Source organism: Phoenix dactylifera, chromosome 8 (assembly GCF_009389715.1).
Source record: "Phoenix dactylifera cultivar Barhee BC4 chromosome 8, palm_55x_up_171113_PBpolish2nd_filt_p, whole genome shotgun sequence".
Classification (NCBI taxonomy): Eukaryota; Viridiplantae; Streptophyta; class Magnoliopsida; order Arecales; family Arecaceae; genus Phoenix; species Phoenix dactylifera.
The window spans coordinates 15,996,924-16,022,621 of NC_052399.1; the positions used below are offsets into that span (position 1 = coordinate 15,996,924).

At 39.0% G+C, this 25,698-nt stretch overlaps 4 protein-coding genes across 7 annotated transcripts; 2 read left to right on the top strand and 2 right to left on the bottom strand.

The window, feature by feature from the left end:
* Positions 1-1,427: 1,427 nt before the first annotated feature.
* On the top strand, positions 1,428-4,627 carry LOC103702488 (signal recognition particle 19 kDa protein). The gene is made up of 4 exons (XM_008784937.4): positions 1,428-1,644; positions 2,432-2,653; positions 2,761-2,860; positions 3,965-4,627. The coding sequence occupies exons 2-4, from the start codon at positions 2,480-2,482 to the stop codon at positions 4,093-4,095; spliced, it is 405 nt and encodes a 134-aa protein (XP_008783159.1). The 5' UTR covers positions 1,428-1,644; positions 2,432-2,479; the 3' UTR covers positions 4,096-4,627.
* A 2,250-nt stretch (positions 4,628-6,877) lies between these two features.
* LOC103702489 (protein kish) lies at positions 6,878-11,347 on the top strand. The gene is made up of 4 exons (XM_008784938.4): positions 6,878-7,205; positions 7,322-7,428; positions 9,353-9,387; positions 11,122-11,347. The coding sequence occupies exons 1-4, from the start codon at positions 7,203-7,205 to the stop codon at positions 11,187-11,189; spliced, it is 213 nt and encodes a 70-aa protein (XP_008783160.1). The 5' UTR covers positions 6,878-7,202; the 3' UTR covers positions 11,190-11,347.
* A 1,457-nt stretch (positions 11,348-12,804) lies between these two features.
* LOC103702490 (probable protein ABIL3) lies at positions 12,805-16,579 on the bottom strand. Of its 3 annotated transcripts, none has more exons than XM_039129039.1 (10): positions 16,350-16,579; positions 15,964-16,118; positions 14,712-14,794; positions 14,449-14,599; positions 14,265-14,364; positions 14,075-14,164; positions 13,937-13,976; positions 13,709-13,833; positions 13,511-13,614; positions 12,805-13,188 (listed from the first exon to the last, which is right to left on the bottom strand). In XM_039129039.1, the coding sequence occupies exons 2-10, from the start codon at positions 16,072-16,074 to the stop codon at positions 13,018-13,020; spliced, it is 975 nt and encodes a 324-aa protein (XP_038984967.1). In that variant the 5' UTR covers positions 16,075-16,118; positions 16,350-16,579; the 3' UTR covers positions 12,805-13,017. The 3 variants fall into 3 exon arrangements, with proteins under 3 accessions (XP_038984967.1, XP_038984966.1, XP_008783161.2); XM_039129038.1 differs by having other exon boundaries at positions 16,204-16,579; XM_008784939.4 differs by having other exon boundaries at positions 16,312-16,578.
* A 3,690-nt stretch (positions 16,580-20,269) lies between these two features.
* Positions 20,270-24,835, bottom strand: LOC103702491 (auxin response factor 9-like). Of its 2 annotated transcripts, XR_005512856.1 has the most exons (16): positions 24,383-24,835; positions 24,148-24,263; positions 23,932-24,027; positions 23,751-23,807; positions 23,457-23,609; positions 23,269-23,353; positions 23,018-23,108; positions 22,750-22,914; positions 22,510-22,623; positions 22,306-22,378; positions 22,047-22,221; positions 21,304-21,941; positions 21,031-21,218; positions 20,738-20,924; positions 20,446-20,643; positions 20,270-20,358 (listed from the first exon to the last, which is right to left on the bottom strand). XR_005512856.1 is itself a non-coding variant. In XM_008784944.4 (15 exons), the coding sequence occupies exons 1-14, from the start codon at positions 24,390-24,392 to the stop codon at positions 20,765-20,767; spliced, it is 2,121 nt and encodes a 706-aa protein (XP_008783166.1). In that variant the 5' UTR covers positions 24,393-24,835; the 3' UTR covers positions 20,321-20,643; positions 20,738-20,764. The 2 variants fall into 2 exon arrangements, 1 of the variants encoding a protein (XP_008783166.1); XM_008784944.4 differs by having other exon boundaries at positions 20,321-20,643.
* Between the last annotated feature and the right edge of the window lie 863 nt (positions 24,836-25,698).

Genomic DNA, 25,698 nt, shown 5'->3' on the forward strand with positions numbered 1-25,698 from the left:
AAAGACCAAAATGGATCTCAGGGTGAAAGTAATTGATGATATTTTTGTAATGAGCTTATATAAACTGTAGCCAGAAGATTTATTATACGTGACCCTAAAGTTTAGAAGTGAATATGTAATAAGCTAGCCAGGTAGGTACCAAGCATGCTGGGGGACTTTTAAGGTAATTTTTGTTAAAAAATATCTTTCAAGAAAAAATTAACTTATTTTGGGTTCAAGTTGACTTTTATTTTTTTTAATAAAAATGGTACATTTATCTTGACTTTAGGGTTGACTTTTAATTTAGTTTAAGCACGTGCTTTCTTCCTTCTTATTCTTGCTATCTTTCTTTCTTTTTCTTTTCATTTTTCTTTTTGAATTAGGCAGGGAAAATTTGGTCAAAATTAGTTGGAGGTTAGGATGGGTCCCATGTCGCTAGCATATAACTTCCAATCTTAACCATCTCAACAGATCGATAACTCATTTTATGGATGTACATGATATTCTATAGAAACTATTCAATTTTACTAGGTGAAAAAAATAGGAGCTCCTAGTCTATTCCACCAAATAAATTCAAAACATTGTTTCTTAAAATTGGAGGGACTAAATTAGACTAAACCATGTAGCAAGCACTTCAAATAAATGCATTTTAGATTGTGACAAAGTCATATATATTGTGGGATGTTTTTATGTTATGTAATGAATTACAACATCCAAATAGTTGCAAATTGAAAATTGTCATACTGCTTTTCCTCAATATACAAGTTTTAAAATGGTGAACTAGTGTCTCTAAACATTTATTTTTCTTTACAAAAATACTGGGGGAGAGAATAGAAACAAGATACAACAAAAGAGAAAAGAGAACTTCATATATGAGAGAAAACTAGGAGTTTTCTGTTCTTTGAATCAATCATGTTTTCAAAAAGAAAGAGAGTTTGTATATTAGGAAAGAAACTTATTCTCTAGTATTTTTCTCTGCTATTAAAAATTTATTTAGGATTGTTTACCATGAGTTTTTGTCTCTCACCAAATCAATTAAAAGCAAATGGAGATTGGCACTTGGAGATAAAACATTTTCATAGAATTTCAATTCCTCCTTTTTATAATTTTTATTAAATCAATTAAATTTATTATTAAAAATTGAAAGATTTTATTAATAATTTTAAATTTTTTGTTCAAAGTGTTAGTTTAGTGGCCATACCCCTTCGCTAATCCTGAGTGATGTTGACCTTATGTTTCTTCTTACATTTTAAAAAAAAAAAATGTCATTGTAGAGCCGGCAAAACTAACTTGATTGAATCTTTTAAGGGTACATTTAGTTATAGTGAGTTGGGACGATGGTAGTCTTATTTTTATTAGAATTCTAATAGAAATAAAAATACCCTAATTCTCTGAAACTCAATCTATTTTGTTTACTATTTTAATTTTATTTATGATTTCAACCCCGAACCAAGTACACCTTAATTGAATTCAATGTAACCCACAACCACAACGAGAAACCAAGCTCGATTGCTCATATCACTCAACCAGCTCCACCTGCAATAGATTCGACGAATCACGCTCCAGGAGAAAGCAACTCGATTCCACTCTTCTCTCGCATACGACGGACATCGTCCGCCGCCTCCTCTTCCAGCACAAACTCCGACGGGCAGCGCCTTCGGACGCGTACGATCTCTCTATTCCTCCCTCCAAAGAAACCCTAATTCCTTTCTGCCATCTCTCGCTGTTTTCCTTCCTTGCCCGGGTCGCGTGGGATCAGGGAACACAAATATCGGTGGATCTCTCTCTCTCCGATTCAATTGGGGCTGATCCAGTCTCAAGGAAGATTGCCTTTTATATTGTTATTATTGTTATGCTGAACTTTTGATGGAAATGCTAAAGGGGGAAGAGAGGGATGAATTTATGATGTAATCTAGTGGGAGATGCTTTTATTTCCGTCTTTTTCTAAAAAAGTTAAATTTATGAAATCTCAATATTTAATCAAAGAATGAACCAGGTGCTTGTTGAAATGTCTCAGAACAACGTGGTTTTTTTATTTTATTTTATTTGTTTGTCTGATTTAATCCATTATTCAGGTTTGCCTGGAATAGAATGGGATGGAATACTATTATTTTTTTTTGAAGGGTAAGAATACTATGAAGATATTTTGTATGGGAAAAGGAGCTTCTTTTCTGTGTCAAAATTCATGCGTGTGTATTAAAGTGAACATTTCTTCTCGTTTTTTTGGTCCTGGAACATTTTTGAGATTCAAATATAAAATTTTGAGTTTGATTCATTGCAAACGATTTCGCTAGTTTCAAAATTAGTTATCAAAATTTTTTGTTGGTCGACATCCCCCGGCCCCTGAGAGAAACCACAAAAAAAGAAAAAGAAGAAAAAGAAGATTGTGCTTATACTCGGCAAATCAAATGCATAAACATGTTGATTTCAGAGAGATACATTTATTTTTCAGATAATTTGTGGAAGGAGATTCAAGAAGCAAGGAAACTGCAGGCGAAGGATGGATGGAATGCCCAACATAAAGAAATGGATAATAGTCTATCCTGTCTATATAAACTCAAAAAAGACGATTGCCGAAGGCCGCCGTGTCAGTGCTGAAAAAGCATGCGAGAACCCCACCTGTATTGAGATCGGCGATTGTTGCAGCTATCTCAAGCTTCCCTTTGCCATTGAGGTCTCTCAGTCTCCCACCTCCTTTTGTATCCTTCTATCTCTAGTTATCTTGCATTTGAAAATCATTGTTAGTTTATTTATATCTAGTTATGTTAACAATGCTTGCAGTTGGATAAGGCATACCCCCGAGACTTCATGCAGAGAGGAAGGGTGAGGGTGCTGCTGAAAAGGGAGGATGGGTCCCTGTATAATCCTGCCATTGGCACCCGTAAGGATTTGAGAATCTTTGTTTCCTAACAATTATTCTTAAGAAGGATAATTTTATTTATTTTTAGTAAGACACAGGACCATATAGCTGTGGTTCTATTTCTTACCTAACTAATCCTATTTTGCGGTACTCAAGTTTATATTGTGCAATAATTCTTATGAAACTGACATCGAACTGGTTCTTATGTGGGCATCATGGAGGATCATAGTTCCATTTGAGTATTATTAAAGTTACAAGGAAAATGTAACTGCTTTAGAAGGTCTTTGGCAAGGCTTAAGGCATGAAAGTAATATCAACTTTGAAGACTCCTGTAAGCCATTTGTCATTGACATTGATTACCATAACCGATCGCTTGATGTTGGGAAACACATATTTACAGTCGATGTGCACATCAATGGATTGGGTATGGACGCTCCAAATATCAAATAACTTTTGGTACCAATGTCAGATTTCTCACTTAGGACCCTGGAGATGGGTGATCAACTATTTCTTTGTTAAAAAAAAAAAATCATGGGCTACATCGGTGATTTCTAACAAAATCAAAATAACTATGGACCTTGACTCTGTGTATATTCCTCAAGTCATTTGTTCCTTATTTGGCAGATAACAGAGTGCTAAAATTTCTCATGCCCTTATGTTATATAGATCGTAGAGGGCATCAGTCTGATCCCTTGAAGATAGTACATGCAATCACTTTGAAAATATATTATATTGCATCATTTTTGCTTGGGCTCAATCTTCTCTACTTGCAAAGTCTTTTTCCACCACTAGGGTTTGAATGCTGGAACCTCTCCCAGGTGGAGAGGGATGCTAACCAAGAGAAGGCTGGTTGGCTGCCCAATGGAAAGTCATGCATGCAAATTTTTCTGCAATTCTGGAACCACACTAATGCTGAAGTTACCACTGCATTCAAAAGGGTGGGACACTTTTTTCACCTGTTGTGCGTGTTATAGATAGGAAGCATAGGTTGGAAGATATTTTCTTCTTCAATCTTTGCCAACAAAATTGCCGCAGATGTAGAATTCTTAACAATTACTGAGGTGATGCATTTGATGGATGTTAAACACTTAGGATATCGACACTGATACTGTTGATGTTTCACAGGAAAGCAACTGATGCTCCAAATTGCAGAGTTGGTTCCCAAACATCATGGTAGAACGAAGAAACAGGAGGCTACGAGTACATCAAATGCAGGGCCTTCAAAATCTGGAAAGGGTGGAAAGAAGAAAAAATGAAAATATACCAAGGCAATGTGCGAGAAATGCCTTTTACCAGATCACTTTTTTCAAAAGTCTTACATGCTAATGGTATTCTCTTTTGGGAAATGTCACAATACCCATCACAATCGGTTAGTGCAGTACTGTTTTCAACTTCAGAGTCTTCAATTTGGTTGCTCATCTTTCCAAGACTCCCAATTTTCTCGTTTCAAACTTGAAACCATAATTTGGCCTGGATCTTGATATATTCTGGTGGAACATGACTTAAGTGGCATCGAATGGAGCAGATGATGTAGCTTTTTATCATTCTCTATACTGTTAATGGGTATGGATTTGCGAATGGAATGGTTCTCTACCTGCAAACTAGCCTTCCATATTTCAAGTCTGGCCATGCACATTATGTAACGAGGTAATCCTACATCGAATATGTAACTTTGCTGGTTGGTACAATTGAATAGACCTCTGTGGAGCCTGAGTCTGTTCATTTAAGAATGTGTGCTGTGACCACAGAATATGGAAGGCTCTGTGGAGCTTGAGTCTGTTCATTTTAGTAGCTCTTTGGGGCTGTTTGGTTGCCTGTATTGGTTTGAACAGTAGCTCTTTGGGGCTGTTTGGTTGCCTGTATTGGTTTGAACAGTAGCTCTTTGGGGCTGTTTGGTTGCCTGTATTGGTTTGAACAGTAGCTCTTAGGGGCTGTTTGGTTGCCTGTATCTGAGCCTCAGATGCTGCATTCTAATTGCAGGCAGATGGATGCAGGTGCTTGCCTGCAGCTGGGCTAGATGTAGGCAACCCAGATGCATTCTAAGAACTGCTGCATCGAGCGATGCAGTCAAAAATGGGTGGCATCCCCGAATGTAGATTCTAGATGTAGCCAGAGGCTACGATCACCTACCATTTTCTCTAATAATCATAAAATATTAATATTACTATGATTATAATTGTAAAATGTTATCATAATATTAACATAATTCATACTATAATAGTTTCTTATTTGATAATAATAATTGGTGTCCATAATATCATATAGTAGTATATATTATATATAATTATAATATAATGATATAATGTCATTATAGCATGAAAATATGTAAATATAGTAATTATTACAATAACATAATAATAATTATTAAAGAAAGATAATAAGATAATTTTATGAGTTGCTATAATATTGTATTATAATATTCATTACATTATGTATTAGATAGTATGCTACATTATATTATTTTATATATATATATATATATATATATATATATATATATAATCTTATACTACATTGAATATACTATATTGTATATGTTATATTATATATTATTTATAATATAAGAAAATATTGTACTATATGATATTATGTTGTATGATTGTTATATTATATTATATTACATTAAGTTATGCTACATTATTATTTTGTTATATTATTTAATTATAATATATTATATTATAGGATAAAAAATATTATTATTATGTTATGCTATATTATAGTATACTATTATGTCATATAAAATAATATACTAGATTGCGTTATATTATATTATATTTTATAATTATATATAATGTAATATTTTAATTATATTATATTATGATTATAATATACTATATAATATATTATGTTGTAATAAAAATATTGTAATGCATTATATAACGTGAGTGGATGTAACCTTACCATGTAATTGCAAGGTAATCATACCCTTTCTAGATTAAGCAACTAAACATAGCAATGGCAAATACAGCTTTCAAACGCAGTTAAGCCAAATAGATACTTGCAAATGTAAAATAACATTTCTAGCTTCAGCTGTACGTAGAAATGCAAGCATCTATAACTTTACGAGATCATACAGCCCCTTGCTTTGTTTTGCCCTTCCATGCAGTAATATTTATTTGATTTGTTCTCTATTTCCTTGCATGCCTATATATTTTAGGAATGCTTTCTTTGGAACTATAAGCTGTAAGGACCACACTGCAAACAAGTTTGACATATCACTAGGCTCCGGCCAAAATATTAGAAGCTGCCGTGCTCTGCTCCTCATACTTTTGTGGTGGAGTTTTCTTGGAAATCTGTGTCCCCAACCATTATCACTGCCGTGCTCTAGTTGAACTAAAATGTAATCCACTCTGGGCATAGTACAATGGCAGTATTGGGTACTCGAAATTAGGTTTCTCGATGCTTAGTTAAGATAATGACTTTGCCATATGATCCAATCATCCAAGTCTATGCTAGGTTAAGCTGTCTAATGCTAGGTCCGGTAAATTAGCAACTTGTTCACGGGCTAGCTCAAGTTCAGCTTGCTCGGAAGATGATCCAATCTAGAGCTAGATTTAGCTTACTCGGGCTCAGCTTGACTTAGCTCGAAATATAAATCTAGAAATAAGCTATATATACTATATATCATTTTACCTATTATCATTTATATAAATAAATTTCTATAATTATTTATTATAAAATAATATAAGTTGGATAAATATATTTTTTAAAAAATATAGATATAATGTTAAACATTTACTAGATCTCTTAAACGAGCTTTTTGTGAGCAACTTGAACTTGGCTCAAGATCAAATAAGCTAGCTCAAGCCAAGCGTAGCTCGGCTGCTTACACCCCTATCTAAGACCCAAGCACCAATTGAATGTAAAAGAGGACATCAAGAATCAGCTGTCTGACGTTCAAGTCGAGGGATCCAGCCCAATCTCAACCCACTTGACCAAACCAGACCCCAGGCCTGATCTAGTTTCGGGCCGCGGGCTAGTGGGCTTAAAACAAATATTTTCTCGATATCTTTCACTATATACTATAGTAACTTTTTAATTTTTTCTTCTCCCCCAATTCGCTTCCGATCCCTTCCCAGACCCAATCAGACCGGCTACTCTTCTTTGTCGGCCACTCATCCGTTTCTCTCCCACAACCGCCGGGCCGCCGCTGCCGTGGCGGCAACCTTCGGACCCCTGCCGCTCGCCGGCGATACTGCTGGACCACCGGGCCTGGGGTGCGCCTCCACCTCCCCCTCTCGAAGAAGAAGAGAAAGAAACGCCGCTGTGAAACCCTAGATCTCAGAATTCTCCGCGTTTCGTCCTCGATCGTTGCCCGCAAAATCTCAGTTCTCTGATCCGATTCCAAACGCCGAATCTCGTCATGGTAATGCAAGAAGACAGTCGCGATTTCTTTTGTTATCTTTCTTTCTTTTCGATAGAGATACTTTTAACTCTTCAAATGAAGGAGTTTTATGCCGTTTTTTTGGGTGAATCTTTCAGTCGGCGCTGTTTAATTTCCATTCGTTCCTGACGGTGGTACTGTTTGTGATCTGCACCTGTACCTACATCAAGATGCAGTTCCCCACCATTCTTGAACAGAGGACCGGGTAATTTTGATATATTCTCTTATTTTAACGTCAGATTTAGTCCAAAATTGCAAGCCTTATGGTTCACCCTAAAATCGCAAGAAGATCGACCCGATACTTGTCAAAATCGGTTCAATTAGAAAGGTGTATGCTCGATTTTAATTATCTTGCTGCGTTTTTACATATTGTCAAAATTACTTTTCCGAATGTAAGGGATGATTCAAAAGTTTCCTTTTGGATTAATAGGACCGCTTCTTAAACAATGCAGAGTGAGACGATGAATCTAGCTAACATATAGCATGATTTCAATGTGCACAATCTATAGAGTAGTTATCAGGATGCCTTCTTGCCACAATCTATAGAGAATGTTTTGTTATCATAACTTTTTTGAGTCAAATTATGAGAGATTTTTTGCCTTTACGTGTCTTTCTATGGACCAGATTTTGAATCCCAACTCTTTACTGCTTTTTGTGATTGTCGTTCTTTACTGAAAGAGGCCTATCTTGCTCCCATTTCCATGGATCAGTCTCTTGAATGCCGTTGAGAATTCTGTTTTTGTGTTAAGTAATATCTGGGACACACACCCTACCATTCTTTTAAATTCTTCAGCTTGCTCGATCAATTGAAGAGAGGGGTTTGACCAGAAAATTGTTACCTGCCATTTCTTAGTAATACAACATGGCATGCATTCTGATTAACTGATACAACATTCTGATTAGATTATGTTTCTCTATGAAATTAATGTATTAGGCAGGCTTTTGCATGAAGGTCTCTGATTAGATTCTACATTTCAGGCTAAACATTTATTCTCATGCCAAAGTTTGAATATCTCTTTTGTTATTTGCTGAGTGCAGTTGAACTGCACCTGATCACATTTAATCATGCCCGGAAGAACTCTTGTGGGTTCTGTGTGTACTGAACCTGGCATAGGAGCCTTGTGGGCTATTATATATTACTGGCCATCTATGTCTAAGCCTTTTCCGAAGTGCAATTAAACTGCACCAACCACATTTAATTATGCCCCAAACCATGTTTGTGTTTTCGGATAATGGCTGAACCATGTTTATATTTCCTTCAATTTGTTTGGCTGATACTCAGAAGCCATGAAATCCTTTAGTCCCATTTACAAAAGAACAAAATACATTTACAAAGGAACCATGTTTACACTTCCCTTATTCATGGAAACAAGCTCTGGGATACTTCTGTTTAGGACTGCTGTTCTTGTGCACGCACTGCCTTATGTGTCATTAGGAAGGCGCATTGTGGAAAGTAAGATGTGGGCTCATGTGCACATTGTGGAAAGTAAGATGGGGGCTCATGTGCAAAATGTCTAGTACTTATTCTCATGGTGTGGTAATCGATGGTTGAGATCATTTAATCAACTAATCAGATGGTCTGGCTTTCCAATCAGGGCTCCATGCAGATACTGGAAGAGTCCGAAATTTGAACCAAGATATGTCCTCACAAAGGTCTTGGGGATCAAAAAGGGATAAGTTGTCCTTATAACTTAGAAATAAGTTGGTGTTGTAAAAGTTAGCCACCTAAGCACTCAAGTGGTTGCTTTGTGGGTTGATAGTGCCTAACCATTCAACCAGTAGGTAAATTGCTGCTTAAATGGCTAACCAGTGTGTAGATGTTTAACAGTACTTTTTTATATGTTTAGCAGTGGTTTATGCAGGCCTTTAGGTGCTTTTATCAGGTGGTCCTAGGGGGTACAGGAGGACCAGTTGCTCTTGTTTGTGGAAACATATTTCATGTTCTATGCCTTATTTAGTGGATCATTGGATGAAACAGGGAAAGCAGATTCCATCTTTTCTTGATTTAGATTAAAATTCATTTTATCGTTCAAACAGTGCCATGACCATAATGCCTTATCCTGTCTATTATGGAAAATTTAAAATTCTTTTGTGAAGTTCAATTTCTTATTAACTTTTGCTTATGGCAGGTTTCGTGGCTTCTTCTGGAAGGCAGCTAGAATAGGTATGACTGGTTCCTAATATTTTAGAATTTTGTAATGGGTGAATCTTTCTTTCTTGCTATTTTTATATATTGCAACCTGATATGTATATAAATATGCATATCACAGACATATATTTTTCACCAAACATTAATATTTTGAACTCTGCTAGAAAATGAATTTTTGGACTGAAAGCAATTCTTGCATAGTTGGGCTTTGTGGCTGTCCCCATTTTGGGAAGACTAGACTTAAATGGTGTTGTTTATACTAAACACAATGACTGTAGAAAGTGTTTCAGAAGTTCCTTTTGAATGATGACGAAAGCATGTAGACATGATAGAGATACCTTCTACATGATGGATGGAAGTTGTTACTTTTTAGAAATGATCTGGGGAAGTCCGAAGTGACCCATATACATTTATATGTATCCCCTATTTTGATGTAGTTCAGGTAATGTTTTTCTAAATATGGTTGAATAATGTTTTTACAAAATAAAGGAAAGCATCATCAATTTTCGGATCTAACAAGATTGCCTTAGGAACAGTATTATCAAACAATATTGTGCCAACATGCATGCTGGATTGGTATGAGGGATTTTCACGATACCAACACATGCTGGATCATTCGAAGTATACATGACTAATATCTTTGAAAAGAAATGGTGAGAAATGGCACTCAATAGAAAAAAGACAGGTGGCCCACCACAAATTGCCATAGGTAATGCACTGTGTGTAACTTACTGAGGGAGAATCTGCTTCACCAAAGTGAAACCCATATAAGACTAAGATATCTGAAAAAATGTGTTGGAAGTCATTTTTTTAAAAAAAATTGTGATTGTTTGATTTGCCAATAGCGTTGAAGTGGAGTATATATGCGTCCTTGCAGTGGTGGGGGACAGCATTTCAAAAGGAAAGAACAATTATAAGCAGAGATGGATAAACATCCACTCTCTCTCTCTCTCTCTCTGTTCAAAGAATGTACAGAATTCAACAATTCTACAGGGTTGTTAGGATGCCCAGCTATCCTATCCCTCTGGATCAGCTAGAAAAGAATAGTTTTAAAGGAAATTGGTTGCATTATAGAGGCAACAGATCCAACAATCTTGCCAGCTTGCGATACTAAAGAATACATCCTAATTTGAACTGTGTATCCCTATTATGGGTGTGTTAGATCAGGAAAAGGAGTGGAAGATCCTTAAAATGCTTAAATTTGGGAAGGGAGTACAAATATGCACCCTTGATGCTAGTGATCGGTTCTCATCCTTTTTGTTCTCATCCTTCTGCCAAGTTAATGATTAATTGTTCTGATACCTCTTATTTTTTTTCTTGGTTAAGTGCTAAGTGGTTGTGGGATTTTCTCATTGACTGGAAAATCCATGTCGTTACCAATTTTTAATGTCAACATCAATATGATGTAGTTATTTAAGAAAGATAGGTTGATTTGAATATGAGAACTAATATTTGTCAGTTTCAGTTTAGGATGTTGCCCACAAATGCATTGTCAAATTCTTAGTCACAGATCAATACCAACACTAACAATATTTTAGATGCCTTTTCGGAACTGCATGAAAATTTACCATTACATTAACAATTAATTTATTCCAACCCCAAGTTAATTTATAGGCCTCTTTGCACAATGCTTTCCACTGGGAACTGTTGTCTGAGTCATGTATTTTCCTTATTTTCACCATCATCTCTACACTTTGTTGAAAATTTATTTGCATACATAACATGAAAATCTCCCCTTTTCTAATCCAGGTGAACGCTTAAGCCCATGGGTGGCCTTGGGGTGCTTTGCGATGGGCATATCCATAATTATTTTCTGAGAGTTGGAGAAGGGTTTTTTTTAGCTGACTTTATACTCCGGAGTTGACAGCCAGTTTCTTTTACGCACTGAACATTGTATTACTCCAGGTTTACACAAACCTGGGTCAAAGATGAACATAGTGGTGGTCTTTCATTTATTTATCATTGGGTTTGCAATGGTGGATCTGTCGATATCTGTTTTATGCTTCCTCTGGTTAATGCAAACCTTTTTGTTGGGTCGATCTTGGTGAAGAAAGCTTGCATCATCTCCATCCAAAGATTTCAAAGCTACCATCTACACTAGTGTGAAGAGACTACTCTTCCTTCAGTCCAAGCCTTGCAGCATGAATTAGTCTGCCTGCAGAATCTTGTGCCACGTCTCTTTTGTATCATCAAGCTATTTTGAAACTTAGCATAAAATTTCTTGAGTTGCTCTGAGTTATAGAGTACTGGACAGTAGGTCTTAAACTAACAGGAGCCTTCGTTAGCCAAGGCAAAATACCATTTCGTTGCAGTTTCTTCTAAATTCAAGTGCTCGATACTCTTTTTTTTTTTTGTTATGATTAATTTAAACGGGCCAATGTAGGCAGCCTTCCCATATATTGCGTGGGTAGGTAGGCAAAATAACTCGTATTCCATTGCATGAGGTTAAATACAAAGAGTGCTTGCATCGGAAAAAGAAAAAAAAAAAAGAGGGCCCTTTTGCGTCCGACTTTGGGGACAAGTTTATCAAGTTGAAAGACCGTACTCTGGTCCTCTTAAGAGTTTTTGTTGAGCATGTGTATTAGCTTTGATGGTCCTTACAACTCATCAACTTGCAAGATTGGGGGGAGGCTGAAGACTTCAATCATCAGATTTCCATACGATCCGGTGCTTGTATTGGATAGAAATGAAACGATGCTTTTGTTGGTGTCGGCTCAAGTTGCTTTTGTTTGGTTGGCTAAAGTTTGTTGTTTTCCACGCATCCAAAATCTAATCTGATCCCCCGGCCGGCTACGTCATTATTGATGGCCCCAGCCTCCCCTGCGTAGACCCCTTGTCTTAAGATGGTCCCTCTTTCACATAAATTAAAGCATGAAAAACGTACCAAGTACAAGAACTAGAACTGTTCCTAATTCAGAGGTCTGTTCCTCCACAAGCTCTTTCTTCTGCACTGAAATGAATTTCAGACGGCGTTTCGGAGATTATGGTTTATAATTTGTGGCCAGTCAAATTTTCTGATAAAATTTATTCATATTTATATTCATTTTTATTTTACAAATATAACTATAAATACGGATATTAATTAGATACAAAAGTTTATACTCACATTTGTTTTAAATGGATACAAACATAAATTAGATATTGAAAGTGTGTAATTAAAGTATGCACATACATATGGATGTAGTTAGCAAAATTGCAGGTATCCCACAAGCCTCCATTTCCCTTGCCGCTTATTCTTCATTTTTCTCTTGGAAATCAGTTTTTTGTGTTCATTTCTATATAATTCTTGAGCAGGGGAAAAAAAGAATTAAGGAAAGAAAAATATAGAGAGATTTTAGGGGAGAAGATTAAAAAGAACATCTACAGCTGGATGCTCCGTAGTGTTTCATGTAAATACTAGTTAGGCAATAAATGTGAATTCAACTGGGAAAAAAAAAAAAACAAAACTATTTGGTGCACAATTTATTGCTATTTGAAAACTGTTCTTCACAAATAACATCTTCTCTTGTCCAACGAAAACAAACATACAACAAGATTATAAATAAACATAGCAATTAAAAAGAGAAAAACTAAAAAGACCAAAAGCATAGGAAAGGATCTTGATAATTTGTTTGCCTTCCTTGCTTCCCTTTCAGTTCAGCATTCTTAATATTCATTCAAGTAAGCATACAATGACTCATCATTCCTTGATCTGCGCCTAGTGAGCAAGGCCTTGAGGAGGCCTCTACTCTTCTTTGAATTTTGATCGGTCTCTTTATGACCGTTTGTTTCAGCATGCAAGTGCATTGGTGATGATTTTCGAGTTTCCGAAGGATACTGCACATAAAAGAATTTCGATATGTCATAATTCTACCAAATTCCACAGTTATTACTGAAGTCTCTAGCAGGAACTACAGGAACTTTTGATGACATAGGTGAAGCAGTATCATGACTCAAATCTTCTATTTTCAATTTACCGAGCTATGGATTCCATCAATGACTTAATGTACACATGAACTCGGTGTCTGTCCATTGGTTACAACTCCTATTTTTTTCCATATAAACATATTTACTTTTCCAATCTAGACAAACAGCTTTAAACCTTTCTACTCAATTCTATTGGAAACATAACAAAAGTCTAAATAAATTTATGACATACCCAATGCCCAATATTTGATGAGTTAGCAGCATTTGGTCTACTCGAGAGTGATTTTGTACGTGCAGATGGATTTGAATTTGAAGGTGGCGAGACTGCTCTTTTCTCTGCATGCAAAGAACAGGAAAATTGATAGATTTAAAATAAAAAATCCAGCTGATTATAGAAAAGAATTAATACAAAATCTTCCTAAATCAGTACCTTTAAAGGAGAATTTCCCAATCTCTAGGGAAGGTGATGGCGGACGTGCTTTTTGAAAAGGTGATAAGGAGCGTGCTCGTTGGAAAGGGGAAGAGGAAGCAGAAGGCGAAGGGGAACGCAGTCTCCTGCATAATAAATACATCCAGTAAACTAGGCTTTCCCATTTGCGAACAGATCATTGACCAAATCAGACACACATCAGACAATTGCCTGAAAGATACTGTTTACCTGAACGAGGGTTTTCTTCCCCTAATTGTTGATTGAACCACTGGAAGAGATAACAATATGGGATGAATATTGTTTCTAAATATGTTACAGTATTTCCTCAACTGCATGCATGATATCAAGTCATAAAGGTGGCGTTACCAGTCTGAAACTGCTGTGATTCCTTCGGTGGGTCTAATTCTTGGTACTTCGGTATAGCATGTCTTCCAGATTCAAGAATAGTTTCACCTACTGAAAAGAAAATGCAAGAGATTTCAGCAATGATTACTTGGGAGGCATTGGATAGTTGTGTAAGGAGATGGTAAAGACATCACTAGGTTCGGCAACTTGCCTGGTAAAATGTAATGTTTGTGATACTTTGGAGCTTGGATCACAAGAGACTGTTGAGACCGGCCTTCTTGATCGATGTACTCTTGACAAGTTCGAAGTCTCTGAAATTGGCACAGAGAGAGTTTGCAGTCTGTAAGTATCCATGAGCGCTGCTATCTCGCTCAAAATGACGATTCGAGTAATACCTGTTCGATGCAAGAAACCCGAAACTCTGTTCCAGAAACCTCACCAACTTTTTCATTGAGAAGATCATTAACCTTGTACGAGACAGAGCCCAAATGATCCACTGTATTAACGAGGGCCTCAAGGGCATAATCTTTCAAGGTGTTCATAGCTCTGCATTAGACCGACCATGAGAATTTCAGATCAAGACAGAAAACAAAGCGTGCTGGTATCATCCAGCTAGATGAAATTGAAGGAGAGGAGGCAGATCTAAGATAAAACATACGTCCGTTTCTGGTCATCATTGCTGCAAGATAACTCAAAATATTCTGCTGCTGAGTACAATTGCGATCGCAGATTCTTCAGGTCCTGAAAACCAAGAGATTGTTGCATTGCAATTACCATTTTATGTGAATTCAAGTCATTTAGAGCAGTGTAGGGAATGTCATCAAGTCTTCGCGACATCTGTAACCTTAACCAACAAGCCTTTTCTATATGAGGTTGTTGGCTATGCAGGTCAAGGTATGAACCATTGAAGTCGAAGAACATTCCCTATGAAGGTCTCAACCTGACATCAACCTTTTGAGTCTTGCTGAATCAATAACAAAGGAAGGCTTTGCAAAAGAAGAGCCTATCAATATACATCAAGGACTATGTAGCCTATACCAAACCTGCCTTACTGTTTTTGCAAGATAAGGTCGAGCAATTAGGGCATATTCCTGATACTTGTATAGAACATAGGCAAAGAGGGAAAAGGCAGGACTTCTTTAATCTCTAGGGCACAGTTCAGAAGCCACAGAACCAAATGGCAAGGCAATCCACTGATCTACTCGAAATGCTAAGGATATTCCGAAAACAATGCAAATTTCTCAAAGTTGGGTATGGACTAGTTATCATAATGAATTAATAAGATTATACATATCATATGGCACATAAAGAGGCTATAAATTGGTGAATTAATCAGATGTACCACACTTCATAATTTTTTTTCTTTTGGTGAGGATATATAAGGTTTTCCCCCCCTTTTGGAGTAATGAACATGTATGAAAATTTGATATAAAACTACAGAGAAAGTGCAGGCAATGATTGAAAAAGCTCAAAAGGTACAGACAATTTGATCCTGAAGGAGAAAAATTGTGTATGTGTGTGCGTGTGTGGGAGAGAGAGAGAGAGAGAGGAACATTGTGAAAACATTTCCTAGCTCTCTGAAATTAAGAATATAGACTTCTTCAATGAACTAGAAATGAACTTGGAAGAGAAAAAAAACTACAGTGTCTGTATCAGCAAATAGTTAGGAATCCTGACCATAGATGATACAGAAAAATATATGATAATGCGCTACTTTATTTTTATTTTATTATTTCAAAATTCAATATCTCAAGAATAACACCTGATTGATTACCAGTGGAGAATTAGAATTTTCCCAGCAGTTGTAAGAACAGAGGAAAGAACTCTACTCCTAAGTAATAAAAAGAACAAGCGAGTATAAGAGGAGACATTATCGGAAGTGAAGAAGAAGCAAGTGTGGGTATTCATACCTTGAGGCTGTGGGAGAAGAGCAGGCTCTGTTTCATGGAGATCTCATCATATGCCGGTGCTTCCTCCTGATGGGCAGAGAAGGAAGAAGGAGATGGAGATATGGTCTCCATGGACGGAAAGAAGAAGGACTAAAGGCCTTCAGTATGCACTCTTCCTGCAGCCACAACCACAACCAACCCACTTCGCAGTCCTTAAACCATCTTAAATGCAGTGAGAAGCAGGTAATATCAAAGACTAACCAATCTATCCCGTTATGATCCTCAGGAAAAACCAATCTATCCTACTATTCTTTTTAGAACATAATTGCCATTTGGAGCAACCCAAGAAAGAATAATGGGGACACAGACCTTGTCATGGCCTTCTTATGATGTCTCAAAACCAATACCTGAAGTCCAGGTTCTATTCACAAGTGATAGAAATAAGTAGCCAAAAAGGTGGTGGGGAGAAGCTCAGAAGCTTGATACTTTTTACAGCTGCACTAGAAATACTTTTCAGGAAAGATGAAGAGCTGATTTTGTGGTCATCACAGTGCTGCCTTTTGGGCAGTCCACAGAAAGGCTAATGAGGAAGACAGAACAAGGGGAAAGAGACAAGGTGGGGAGAGGCCCTTTGTCTCCTATTTATGGGGCTCCCCCACCCCAAAAACCCGCCCAAGTTTCAAGAGCAGCGACCACACTGCTCCTGTACTAGCTGATAATTTTATTATTTGGCCGTAACGAAGCATGGCAAGTAGGATGCCACTTCGCTGTTAGAGTAGTAGCAACAACTTCTCTTGAAAAGCAGGATTAATTTTATCCTCACTCCCTTGTCCTTCGTTCCACAATCCATTCTTCTGTTCCGTGTTCATGTTTCTATGCGTTGATGGAAATGTTTTGGTTTATTGTTGAAGTTAAAGAAGTTGTTATGGAAATCAAAGAATTAATGACTTATCTTGATTAAAGATTAATTGAAAATAATGAGCAGGTTATAGCAGCTCGGCTGCTGAGCAACTCCAGAATTCATTATGCTAGTAGATTCAAAGACCAGGAATATATGATACAATTGTTGATGTATTGGCTAAGCTGGTTGCTTTCTATGCTCAACTTCCACTGCTCTAGTTTATGACAGTAGGTTCTATTTAGCTCTCTAGTTTTTTTTTTTTTTTTTTTTTTTTTGCAGTTGTATCAAGGGCCTATGTTTGAATTTCACCATGTTATTAGAATCAATTTATTTAATTATTGATGAGTTATTTCATTTCCTTTCTATCATTTGTCCTCAATCTCTTGATATGGCTCTTTCATCAAAAAATAGACTTAAAATGAAAGAATCTAAATCCTTGTTGCATCCTGCTTTTTCTTTCCCTCTCTTTTTTAACTTTATTTTACATCAGTAGCTAATAGTATTAATTGGCTAGTTTAGCCCAATCTTGGAACACGTCAAAATAGTGATTTTTTGGAGCTTCGATTTACTGCTCATCTTTACTCTTGTTTTAAAACTCCTAAGTTCGTAGGTGCGAAGTAGATCTCTCTCTCCCTCTAAATGTTCTGTTAGGTAGACGCGATGGTGACGGATTTTTATGGCCTTTTACTCTTCTTATCATCGTTGATGTGAACGGTGCAGCGATGATGCGTTTAGTCAGCGGCCGCACGATCCGGTGGGCCTCCCTTGATTCCTTCAATCAAGCCGATCATGCGGGCAACGACCGTTTGTGGTTGATGACTACTTGCTACCTGGCCACATAATGGAGAAGTCTTTCTCTTTTTTCATCATCTTCTAGAGCTTGATGTTTTAAACTATAGTAGCAACTTTTTATTCAAGGGAAGAAGATTCATGGCACGGGAGGGGTGGATGACTATCACCCGCTGCTTAGGGATATCCAGACGATGGTTGATGGTGGGATGGTTTTGTAGGCTAAGCATGTGTATAGAGAGGCCAACTAGGCAGCAGATTGGGTAGCCTCTTATGTGGTCAACCATTTTGGAGATACTCTTTGGATGGAGGAGAGGAGATTACTCGGTGTGTTTCGGAACTTGTTATTTTTCGACTTTTTTAGGTGTATTCGTACTTGCACTGTATGACTTGATGTCATCCATCGCTCGTTGTAAACTAACACCATAATCCTGCTGTAATGCCATTTTTAATGTTGTCATGCTCCAATCTTCCCACCAACCTGAATTGGCAATGGTATAATCCAGCTTAAACTAGGATGACATTTCTGTGTCTTTTTTTTTTTAAGCTTCAGGTGCACCAACTTATATTAGCTGACTAAAGATGATTATTGTATTCCCACTAAAATCCCCAGAGTTTGTGGAGAATAGCAAGCTAAGAATGATAAAAACTTCATTCACAAAACATATGGAGACACCACAAAAGAACGCCAAGAATTTTATAAAACACAATCATGTTACACTCAAGCTCACACGATTAGTTTTCTTCATAACAATTTTCAGGAAGATTTATGGTTCGGGCAATAATGAGCCATGAATGTAGAGATATGATGCAGTACTTGGGCTAATAACAAGTTGCCTTGGTACGCTATTCCCTACATGGGTTGGGCCAGTTCATTGTTGGGCCTCCAAATACTAGTTGCTGGGTTGGTGGGGTGAGGCTGTGAGGCCATCCGTCCGACTTAGCCTGTTAAGGGAGTGATTGCACATAGCCCAATGAAGGGTGAAAAATTGTATTGGACGTGAAGATGTATTTGCTTAAAGAAATTTAATTTAATAAACGTCTTATTATAAAAGAAATATCCTGGATGTCACTGTCTTAAAACTCAAAAAGAGTACGTGGAAATCTCATTCTATCTAAACCTTGGTTCAGCTCATCACAAGCTAAAAGCCCATGCACCCGAAAGATTTCAAGCAACACAATTTAATTCAAATTATTCCGCTTTTCCGACGTTGCATGGCCTTTTTGATCGGCCACGCCAATCAGCTGGGTTCGAGAGGGTCCGAGCAGTGATGAAGGGGTTTCACCTCTGCTCCGAGATATTTAGATAATGGTGAGAGAGCGAGTGTATATATTCCGTAAGGCCAATGGTGGATGGCTGCATATGTAGCGAACCACTCAGGAGGCAATTTATAGGATGGGGAGGAAGAGTTGCTAGAGGTATTTCAGAACCTATTATTTGCTGATTCTATTGGATGTATTTGTATTTGTGATGTATGAACTGTTTCAGCAAAAAAAGAGAAAATCTCCAGCCGCAAGCCCACAACCAAATTATCTTGGCCTCTTTTGAAATTGTGCCTTACAAGTTCCCAACCAAAACTTAGAGCCCCTTCACATCGTTTTTTATGCGAGTTGATAAATTTTGATCGCCACCACCTCCATTTTTATGCACATTTGCGTATCTTTGTGAGTGGAAACGGAGGAGCAAGACACTTCCTCCAAATTTATTAACTGAAGAAAATAAAACTATTTGCAAATAGAGGTGAGGGTTGGAAGCCGCGAAGGCGGATAAGAGGGCAACAGAGAGAAGTACAATTTAGTTAAGGAGGAGACAGCATTAGTGAAGAGACGATGGACAAGAGCCTCTTTCTATGACCTTTTAAAGATGATTTGATGGTAACTTTGGAGGATTTTGCACCGAAAAGTTCCTTTTTGAGGGAGACATTGCAGCTTCCTTTAGATTCGTTTGATACGCAAAAAAGAGAGTAAATATAACATAAAAATAAAAAATATTTCATATTTAATTATATATATAATAATTTTAATTAGATTTTCATATTTTGAAAAAAAAATCATGAGATATACAAAAGCCTAAGATATTTTTTTTACCAAAAATACCATTAAGCTTTTATTAATGGATATTTTATATATTTTTTCCAAAAAAAAAGAATACACAATCAAACATAAATTATTTTGAAATATATCTATTTTTTATAGTAAATTAAATATGCAAAAATTATTTTCCAAACATCAAATATCCAAAAAAAATCCACAAAACAAGTACTAAATCTGTCAGCGCAAAAAGATTTCGGTAATCGTGCAACAAAGGAAGCATCCCGTACGGACTGCCCCACGCTTTTTTTCAGCAACCTGCAACTTATTTTTCAGAGCCAACCGGATTAAAACTCTCGCTTTCTTCGGTTTTGCACCCTTCCGGATAGATTTGTAGGAAGGATAAAAGAGAGTGCTCCCGGTTGTCTCAGTTCAGAGACGGAAAGAGGTTCCAGATTTTTACCTACCATCTCAATTCACGCCAGGCCCCATTGCGATACGACTGAATATTTTTCTTGTACACTTGACGATACGATGACTAAAACCTACATAAAGAGTCATCATCATCTCACTTTAATTTATTGTGGGAAGATGAGAACAACGATATAAGCAAGCTGATCAAGTCTCCATCTGGTAACATACAGATGCATTCCAGGATTGGGGCAAAGAACCGGAATAGCAACATTGAAGAAAACCAAAACAAACATTACACTTGTGAAGGACAATTACACAAGACTTCCAGGATTGGGGCAAAGAACCGGAATAGCAACATTGAAGAAAACCAAAACAAACATTACACTTGTGAAGGACAATTACACAAGACTATAGGTACAAGGAGAGTTCGCGCATATAGCAGAAAATCTAAAGCCCAATTCCTTTAACCTACCTCCTACTTACTAGAATAAACTAAGCAATCATCATTAGTTTAATATCTGTAACCAGTCTCCAACAATCTGTTGAAGGCTCTGAAAAAAACCGAGCTGCAAAAAAGCATAAAAGGAATTATTCAAGTTAATAATTCCCACCCACAATGAAGACAGCCACAGCATGTAACGAGAGGTTTGGGGGGCCAACCTTTTTCCAGTACTTCTACTCTCTTGATCATTCAGCTTTGGGTTCCTTTTGAATAAACGCAGCATCAACCCTGGTACCAGCTTCTTCGGCGTCAGCAGATGGACCAGAAAACTTGCTCTTGGGCTTCATCTTCCTCACCTCTTCACTTGTATAGATGAACATCTTTCTCACCATCTTGCAAAACAACCTGCACAAAGTCGCATCGGTCGTTATAGAATCATAAACCCACACCAGTATCGATCGAAGGTAAATTCCCTGGGGAACAAAAAGAGAAGAGTTTCGTTGTAATTTACGGCCAAGGATCATCGCCCACTAGCATCATATCACCCTCATCATCAGTGAAGACAATTTCCCATTTGTTCCGCTGGCGAAGCTCTCCTTCGATCTCAAACATCTGCTCTAGCTCTGTTATCAGATCACTGTAGCCTTCTAGATTCATTAGATCCACAGCTCGGCCCACCGCCATGCCTTGCATGTGAACCTATTTATAAAACACAAAAGTTTCAGAATGAAAATGACAAGTTTTCTCCATGCTTAACTCATAACTTTGGGAGTGTTTTCTCTACCTTTGTGCGACTTCTGGTCGAACCATGATGCTTACTCTGGATCTCCTTTGGACTGGAATCAAGGCCTCGTTTCTGCTCTCTAGAAGCCTTCGAAAGCCCGGATTGCTGGTCTGATACATCCACTGATGCAGGTGCCTTAGAAGGAGGACCCTCAATGGGGGGAGCAGATATGGTGAAAGCAGGTGCAGTAATTGCCTTCTCAGAAATGGTTGTGCTTTTGGAATGATTCATTAAATCAATCCCGAACAACCGGCAACTACTGCTACCAACCTCAGGTTTCTTCCATTCTTCGACACCATTACCCAACTTCAATGTTGGCTCCTCCAACGTAGAACCAGGGATAACAGGCCATGAAGTGACCTTGGTCTCATCATTCATGTCCTGAAATAGCTTCAGAGAAACATCTGTCAGTGAAGATAGGGGGCTCATAACCGGCGAACGCAAGTCCTTCAGCCAACCATCCGGTACTATGGTGTCGCAAGAGCCTGGACCATTTTGAACACCATTTCCCCCCTTGATTTCCTTCTGCATGCATGGCCAGACAACTTGAGTTTCACTGCTGTTGGCATCAACACTACTTAATGCAGCCAAATCATGACAACGGGACGTTCCTGAATACCAGAATGGCGATGTGGGTTCTACAAGAAAGAAACAAGGGGTGTCATAAACCAAAGAAGAAAAATTGAAAGCATTAAATTTACATTGTAAACAGAGATCATTAAAAAGGACAGGGAGGGCTTCACCTTGTTGACCAAGAACTGGGTGATCCACTACGTCCATGGGTAGCCTAGGCCTTTTGTTCTTGAACAACACTGGTTGCAGAGCATTTAAAGCAGGAGCAGGGGCATTAAAAGGTTCGATTTCCCATGGAGAAACCCTATCTGGCCGCAGAATACTTGTTGCTTCATCCCATTGAACCTAAAGCACAAACACATCAGGAAAAACAAAAAACAGCAAGCACAGAAGAAATTGGCGTATGCAGCACAATCTAAGTTCACCAACCTTCAGACATCTCCACTTAGAATCTGCCCACTGAGAAGATACACCTTCTACTCCAACTACGGTCCCAGTAAACCTGCCAGATAAGAATGGCGGATATAATCATAACACACCCCATTTCTTTCCTGCTCAGTTTTTGCCAACGGTTACTTAGAAAAAAAAAATCCATTAAAGGGATATAATTTGGTCAAAAAAAAAAAAGCCAACCATTTCTCAGGACCATCTTCACCCTCAAATCTCATTCTGCATCTCATCCCAACTGTGAATCCGTTCTTAACAGCTTCCAAGTATTTGTTAACGCCCACGATGAACTGACTTGTTCTGATAACATAGATGCAGGGCACAAGTTTGCGCACATAATCACATCAGCTCACAAAAGGGAAAACAAAAAAGAGACAATTGGAGCAAACAGGCCTCCTAGTGGCAAACTGAAGGAGCATTCCCAACCTTGGTTTGCAGCAGACGATGAACAGACTGCCAGTTGAAATAGCATGCGATGCAGTTGCAAGCACTCCAAGATGCATACTCTGGCTCGATATCACTGATGTTGGAATCATGCTTTGCTGCTCCGCGAGGCGCCTTACTCCCACACGCAATTCTCCAGTCTCCCCTCTGTAGAAACGCATCCAATATCTGAGGGCTTGGCATACGGCACTTGATACCACAGGTGTGGTGAAAAAGAAGAGGCAGAATTCTTTCTTTCAAGGACCCTTACCTCAGGAAAACAAATGCATCCCCGGCGACCAATCTTTTAGATGTGACAAAGGTACTCCATCCGGTGGTAAGCAAGTGTCTCCGTGGTTGACCTGCTCCATTAATGTTAGGTAAATGAACAGAAACAGAAGACAAGAAACTCCAAATCTTTGGTAACAACAGAAATAGCCCAGACTTCCTGAATCTGAGAATATCTCGATAGCAGTTCTTTTCATGAATTCAAAACGAAGCCTAGGAAACTTCGACAAATACCTCTAAAGATATGTTTGAACCGCCACTCAAAACCATGGAGATCCTTAGCAACCAGCTCCTGTGTTGGGGTTGGCTGCGACATGTCCTGAAGAGAGAAGGAAACACGGCAACCCGCTTAACCTACCACACCTAAATATCCGAAAATTCCGAACTGGATAACTAAAGCAGAGAGGGAAGATGGAGCTAACCAATGGAGGAAGGCACTCGGTGGCGTGTCTTCGAAGAACGGAGAACCCGCCATGGGTGCTCGTGTCAGAGGCCGTTAGACTCTTACAGAAGGAATGGACCGTTGGCCTTCGCCGCTCTGGAAGAGATAGATCAAGGCTTGTAGGCTCGCTTTCCTATTAAAACCAAAGCCAAAAAAAAAATGAAGGATTTTTAACCTTCAAAAGTATACAACAAACAGGGCATACATGTCCAAATTTGATAATCTAAATAACCAATAGAAAAAAAAAAAAACATAAAATCCAATGGGTTCTTACATCTGGCTCTGGATGCAAAGTAATTTGAACATAGACTTCATCTGTTTCAGACTCAGCCTGTAATGCATTAAAAATCAAAATTCCATCATGCTGTACATCCTTTGGAAGTAAAAACAAAAGGGGCAGATTCAAACGATCCTCCATAACTACATTCTTTTTTTCGAAAAATATAAACACTTACTCTAAGTTGAACGTTAACGACACGGCAAAGAATCTTGGAAGGAAGATTGAAGCGGGGAATTTGCTGATCTAATTCCTGATTGGTAGACGCCTCCAACTATATTTTCACAACAAAAACAATTAAAAACACTATTTTTTATTCAAGAACAGAGAAAAGATGATCTATATACAGTGAGTTCCCACTCATTTTGAAAATATACAGGTAAAATGTTCGCACCTGCTCCATGTGACCTTGGGGGAAGTAGAAGACCCTCTCGTTCTCACGCGGCACCTCGACCAGCGGCCCCGCGCACAACCTCCATAGCTCCTCGGTTAGATCCTGCCCTCCCAATCCTATCAGAAATCCCGCAATCGAAAACCCAATCAGAACAAAGAACAAGAAACAAACAAAGACACAGAAAGAATCCGGAAATCGCCAAGAAACGCCGAAAGAGGCCATCTTTCCGTCTCACCTGCCTCCATCCTCGCGCTCTCCTGCACGACCGGCCCGTACACCACGGAACCAAGTCCCGTTCTACCTCCTCTTTCTCAGTCTCCTCTCCTCAGCAACGGCAGCACGGCTACGACCAAGCGCTGAGAAATAACCGATATCGGGATCCCGAATCCTCTGTTGCGCTCTTCTAGCTTCTTACCCCATTGAAGACCCGGCGTCGCAGTCGGGCGCCTGGGTCGAAGAACGGCGGAGTTATTAAAACGCCTTAAATCCTCTCCACCACCTCCTCTATTTTGGAAATAAAGAAGAAGGTAACCTCAACCCTCCACTCCCTTCCCTCTGCCTTCCACAACGCCCAATCTCTCTCTCTCTCTCCCCCTCCCCTTCCCCTCCTGCTCTTTTAGAAAGAAAACCGCTCTTTTAGAAAGAAAACCGCTCCATCTCCCTCTCTCCAAGTCGCTATTCGTAGCAGCAAGTGGTATCCCCAAAATGTCCCGGCCTCGCACCGAGCAATATGGAGCACAGAGCCGCCGTAGCCGATCCTTATGACGCTCCGTCCCGCGGTGCGCTTAGCTTACACTCACCACAAGTTTAACGTACGGTCACGGGACTCTCGCGCCGCGCTGCCTCCTGACGTCCCTCTGATAACGGCGGCGCGCCACCCGCGGGCGGCGCCTCGTGGGTCCCGTCCACATCGGTAACGGAAGACGTTAATATCAGCTGACGCCGCCGGCTCCCGTGTCGGCCACGCGGCAGGCAGTCCAAGTGGCTCGCCCCAGCAACCCCGGCCTTTGCAATTATTCACGCTTCTGCCATTGCGCGTGGGGCTGGGGTACACGTGGGGAAATCCGGGACGGCCGGGCGGTGGTCCCCGCAGGATGAGCGGGGAGGCTGGAGGAGACTGTCGTACACGTCAGCGGAATGGGAGGCCACTGTATCCATTGTCCGGTTCCGGGGATCCGTCCTCATCCGGCACCCCACGCGAATCTTGAAGCACCAATGAGCCAAAATATTTTGGGGATACCGTAGATTGCCGGGTCCCAAGCCATCCGTGGGAAGCCCCAATCATTACTGTACGTGCAGAGATCGGACGGCGAACAGGGGGAGCAGGGGTCCACGGGAGACGGCTTCCAGGGGACTGTGCCCAAGTAGTTCTTTTTTCTTTTTTTTCTCATCAGATTGGAATTTGATGGACGGCAGTTGGCAGCGTCCTCTTGTCCTGCACGGGATTCGGCCGACTGGAATGATGGAATGAACCAACGAATGGAAGCCTAATCTAATCTCCTAAACTAAAACTGCCTCTCTAACAACTGACAAACCCGGTTCACCCAACCA

Coding starts and splice junctions, on each gene's coding strand:
- LOC103702488 (XM_008784937.4), top strand. CDS start 2,480: ATGGATGGAATGCCCAACATAAAGAAATGGATAATAGTCTATCCTGTC. Junction 2,654..2,760: donor AGCTTCCCTTTGCCATTGAG/GTCTCTCAGTCT, acceptor CAATGCTTGCAG/TTGGATAAGGCATACCCCCG. Junction 2,861..3,964: donor TAATCCTGCCATTGGCACCC/GTAAGGATTTGA, acceptor GATGTTTCACAG/GAAAGCAACTGATGCTCCAA.
- LOC103702489 (XM_008784938.4), top strand. Junction 7,429..9,352: donor ATTCTTGAACAGAGGACCGG/GTAATTTTGATA, acceptor TGCTTATGGCAG/GTTTCGTGGCTTCTTCTGGA. Junction 9,388..11,121: donor CTGGAAGGCAGCTAGAATAG/GTATGACTGGTT, acceptor TTTCTAATCCAG/GTGAACGCTTAAGCCCATGG.
- LOC103702490 (XM_039129039.1), bottom strand. CDS start 16,074: ATGGAGACCATATCTCCATCTCCTTCTTCCTTCTCTGCCCATCAGGAG. Junction 13,977..14,074: donor ATCACAGCAGTTTCAGACTG/GTAACGCCACCT, acceptor TATCTCTTCCAG/TGGTTCAATCAACAATTAGG. Junction 13,189..13,510: donor CATCAAATATTGGGCATTGG/GTATGTCATAAA, acceptor TTTTATGTGCAG/TATCCTTCGGAAACTCGAAA.
- LOC103702491 (XM_008784944.4), bottom strand. Junction 23,109..23,268: donor GTTCAAACATATCTTTAGAG/GTATTTGTCGAA, acceptor TTAATGGAGCAG/GTCAACCACGGAGACACTTG. Junction 20,925..21,030: donor GTGGGCGATGATCCTTGGCC/GTAAATTACAAC, acceptor GACTTTGTGCAG/GTTGTTTTGCAAGATGGTGA.